The sequence below is a fragment of the Lipotes vexillifer genome, unplaced genomic scaffold, assembly GCF_000442215.2.
Source record: "Lipotes vexillifer unplaced genomic scaffold, Lipotes_vexillifer_v1.1 scaffold395, whole genome shotgun sequence".
Classification (NCBI taxonomy): Eukaryota; Metazoa; Chordata; class Mammalia; order Artiodactyla; family Lipotidae; genus Lipotes; species Lipotes vexillifer.
This window is the reverse complement of record NW_006797390.1, coordinates 1,454,954-1,459,743: the sequence shown is the minus strand read 5'-3', so window position 1 is coordinate 1,459,743 and position 4,790 is coordinate 1,454,954. Positions and strand designations below refer to the sequence as shown.

Sequence of the window (4,790 nt, the reverse complement as noted above, 5' to 3'; positions counted from 1 at the left end):
CCTGCTGATCCCTCTACCACAATCGGGATCAACTCCCTGCTCTGAAATCCCAATGTCCCTGTCTCTTAGCCCATGAAGTATGCTATGCGCCTCGTCTCTCATTTTTCCTACTGAGTTGGAGGATGCAGCACATCTGGATCTATGATTGCCACTCTCCCCCCTCAGCCCAAAGCCACTAGTGCCAATTCAGTTCTCACCATTGCTTCATTTCTATTAGAAATCAAATGATCTTCCTTCCAGAATCTATTCAGATCTTAATCTCCATCATCCTAAACTCAGAGGGCAGATCTCTATATCATCTGTACTTACTACACAACTTGTCACTGAGACTGCATTCCAACAGCATCCGCGTCATGCGTCTCTCATCTCCCATTGCCACACAGCAGTCCAGTTCAGCACTTGACCCCCCGAGGATGCAAAGAGAACTAGAGAATAATCCCCAAGGATTGAGTTGTTCTGAAAAACTAAAATAAAATGGAGCACACAGAGAATTTTAAAACACCTCTCCAAATAACTAGTTATTAAGTACACAGGTACCTGGAACGCTCCAAGCCACCAATTCATCTCTATCCAACTATCTGACATTCAAACTGGAAGAACGTTTTTGTTTTTTTTTTTTGCGGTACGCGGGCCTCTCACTGTTGCGGCCTCTCCCGTTGCGGAGCACAGGCTCCGGACGCGCAGGCTCAGCGGCCATGGCTCACGGGCCCAGTTGCTTCACGGCATGTGGGATCCTCCCGGACCAGGGCATGAACCCGTGTCCCCTGCATCGGCAGGCGGACTCTCAACCACTGCGCCACCAGGGAAGCCCTGGTAGAACATTTTTTCCTGCCATTTTTCTAATACGGCTAATCCAGCCCTGATCTGGTGTTATCCTTTCATGCCATTGTTTCTCAAATTATTTTAAAGGCTCCCCTGCCACCTTAGACTGCTGCTCCACTGGTCAAGTTCACGAATGGTGCACAATTGTGGTCCATGAGCTATGTGGGAAAGATCTCTCTTTTTTTTTTTTTTTTTTTTCGGTACGCGGGCCTTTCACTGCTGTGGCCTCTCCCGTTGCAGAGCACAGGCTCCGGACGCGCAGGCTCAGCGGCCATGGCTCACGGGCCCAGCAGCTCCGCGGCATGTGGGATCCTCCCGGACCGGGGCACAAACCCGTGTCCCCTGCATCGGCAGGTGGACTCTCAACCACTGCGCTACCAGGGAAGCCCAAGATCTCTCTCTCTTACAGTCCTTACGAACGTCTAATTTTCTTTTTCTGTGTATCCCCTAATTTTTAAACAAAACACTTAATTTCATTTTTATACAAAACTAATTCAGACAATGAATCCATAGTTGGCAGATTTCAAGAGAGATGAGTTATGCATTTGCTTTCCTTCTCTGAAACATCCCTCTACCACATTCTCACTACCAGTGAGCAGATAGCAGTTATCAATAAAACGATTTAAGTCTGCAACTCTCGGAGCTTTCCCTGCCCATCATATACAGATAGACACAGACACTCATTCTTACCAATACTTGGATGAAAGCAAGCGTCAGGACTAAGCCGTCTTCTCTTCCTCTCTCTCTTTTTTTAACAAAAAGGAAATATGTTCATATGATCCAAAAATAAAAATATAAAATGGTGTATACCATGACAATCTTTTCCGCACCCAATCCTTCACCATCTGTCCAGTTCCCAATTCTCCTCTGAGTAGACTATAGTTGCGAGTGTCTTGCTTACCTGGCCAGAGATTCTTTACATGACTGTATTCTATATCATCAGCTTATATTTCTATAGAATTCTATATCATCAGCTTATATTTCCAAAAACCCAGTTCTTTCTCTCTGAAGAGAACTGGTGGTCACCACTCTTCCATGTATATAAAAACTTTATTTTGCCCTTGGTTAACTTGATTCCATGGCCGGCAAAGCCAACTTCTTTAATTCTGATTGATCTGAAACAAATATGGTGATTTTTCACTGCCTAGGTAACCGAATATGTGATCTAGTTCTGTAGTGATTTAATAACAAGGTAAATTTTAGAAGATCATAATTGTAGCTTATATGATATTATACTATATTGTACACATGTGACATTAGCCATATTATGGTCCCGTCTGTTACATTACGTGTTGTGTTTTATTATTAATACTGATAACCACTAATACCTTATCGAGGCAGAGTGTCTCAGTGCCGGAAACACATATGTAAAGAAACCTCCCAACCAGTTGAGTCTTCTTTTCACTATTCCTGGAGTTGCATGAGTTTGTCTGAGGGGATGAGAGTTAAACAATCCCCTTACATCTCAGAAGAGAGACAGGTGTGTGGCTGGTTGACAGAAAGCTAAGTAAACAGAGGAGTAGCCAGGAGAAAGAACATCACAGAGAGAAAGGGAAATTCTTATCTGTGGGCTTGCGCATAGGGAGGGATCTCTGAAGGCAATGGAAGGTAAGATAGCAAAGTCCATCTCATCGAGTTTGCAAGCCAAAAAGGCAAGGTGAAAACTCCCACAATTCCACAAGACTGCATGAAAGGGAAAACACTCGTAAAAGGGCAAGAAACAGAGAGCCTTGAGAGGGCGGAGCGAAGAAGGTCCTCAAAATAAAACATTAGGGCTTCCCTGGTGGCGCAGTGGTTGGGAGTCCGCCTGCCGATGCGGGGGACACGGGTTCGTGCCCCGGTCCAGGAAGATCCCACATGCCGCGGAGCGGCTGGGCCCGTGAGCCGTGGCCGCGGAGCCTGCGCGTCCGGAGCCTGTGCTCCGCAACGGGAGAGGCCACGGCAGCGAGAGGCCCGCATACCGCAAAAAAACAAAAAAACAAAAAAAAAAACAAAACAAAATGAGCTCAGCCAGGAGAATTCAAACATAATTTGCAAATGTCATTCTGATTCTTATTTTCCTTTCCTCTTACTTCCTTTTCGGTGCATTATCAGATGTAATTATTTTCGTTCAGGGAGCAGCCAGTTAAACGAGTTTGGCTCTCTGGGGAGTCGGTTCTGGAAGCATAATCTCTCTTACCACAGTACAAGAGGAAAAAAGGGTCAGGCAGCAGCCAGCTCCAACTCGTGAGCTCTGCCCAGAAACCAAACTACACATGTGCTGACGCATACCTGAGCACGAAATGTAAAGCCCTGTGCATATGTCCCCACGTAGAGCTGCTCAGGTAGTCGCCCACAATGACAGCACATGGCCAAACATACCTGTGGCCAAGGCCCCAGTCCACGCCTATACCCTTTCACCTGGGTATCACACTTACTACAGAGCACCCACCTTGGGATACACCGTGACCTTCTACTGCATTTCCTGAGCAACGTTCTCACCATCAGTTGTAATTGTGCTTAGACGGTTTATAGAGACTGGGCCTAACAACGCGTAGCGGCCCGATGAAACTGGATGCTGAAGCAAGGAAATAAACCTATAATGTGGCAAGGCCCACTCAATAAATTGCTTTCCAGATGTTTGTATAATAAGCCCTTTCCGAAGATTACACTTTGGCTAGAGGCATCTATAATATACCAAGTGAATGTAGAATTTTTAAGGAGTACGCGCCAGGTATACCCCTATATCCATGAACGCCTACACAGGAAACTTACCACACAGAGCCCTCCAAAGCACTTAGGTCACAAAATTCTTATAATCACTTGTAAGAACAATATTTCTCTCCACATCATTTTTCTCTCTGCAATTAGTTGAATACTAACATTCAATTACCACACGACTTGGCCTGCCCACTCTGTGTCAAGCTAAGAAAAGCCATGGCTAGATGAAAAAACCTTCTGGGATGGCCATTCTTATGCGTTTGATTCTAACCCATCTGATTATTAGAAGAATGTACCTGACCAGCATTTCTGTACAATATGACCAATATTCTGTCCCCTTCAACTATATCTCACTGGGTTCAAAGAAAAAAATATGTTCGCTACTGCTTCGTCTCTTAATTGGAGTGTAAAGTCCTTAAGTATGTAAAACGCAACCCTATGTGCCTTATCCGCTCATGCCATTGTTTCTCAAATTATTTTTAAAGGCTCCCCTCCCACCCGGCACCCCTGCTCCAGGGCTGAAGTAGATGTGTGCACAGCACCTGTCTGAACAATTGTGGTCTGTGGGTTATGTGGGAAAAGTCTACCGCCCCTATGGTCGTTAAGCAGGTCTAATTTTCTCTGTGTCTCACTTATTTTCTAAACAAAACATTTAATTTCATTTTTATACAAAGCTAATTCAGACAGCGAAAAAAGAGTTGGCAGATTTCAAGTTCTCTCTTTAGTGCCATGTATTACTACAAGCAGGGCACTGGAATCAAGGGTCCAGTGAGGTTGTGAAATTGTTAATTCTGATAACTATATTTGACAGTGGAAAATATGTACATAGCTTGCCTCAAGTTTACACATACGTATGGTGCCAAATCTCTCAGGCAGGGCTCTAATTAAAACAATATTATTGCCTCATTTGTGGTTATCCTTCCTTATTTTTTCTCTTTTCATTTGCTCCTGACTTTCTGCTAGCATACTAAAAGATTTAGTTCCCCCGCCCCCCAAATCGAGAATCTAGAGGGACACAGAGCTCTATGAAGGAGATACAAATAGGAAGAGAATGAGAATAAAATGGGATGCGAAATTCACCCCAAATTCTTTCAAGACTGCACTCTAGAGACCACAGAAGTGAATGATCATGACCCAGCAATCCCACTACCGGGCATATACCCTGAGAAAACCATAATTCAAAAAGAGTCATGTACCAAAATGTTCATTGCAGCTCTATTTACAATAGCCAGGACATGGAAGCAACCTAAGTGTCCATCGACCGATGA

General features: G+C 44.4%; 1 protein-coding gene across 1 annotated transcript in view; it reads right to left on the bottom strand.

Moving 5' to 3' along the window:
• Positions 1 to 388, bottom strand: part of STYK1 (serine/threonine/tyrosine kinase 1) — a 16,042-nt gene extending 15,654 nt beyond the window's left edge. Inside the window, exon 1 of the mRNA XM_007469342.1 lies at positions 310 to 388. Coding sequence (XP_007469404.1) covers positions 310 to 373 — 64 coding nt within the window. The 5' untranslated portion in view covers positions 374 to 388. The remainder of the gene's footprint in view (positions 1 to 309) is intronic.
• Between the last annotated feature and the right edge of the window lie 4,402 nt (positions 389 to 4,790).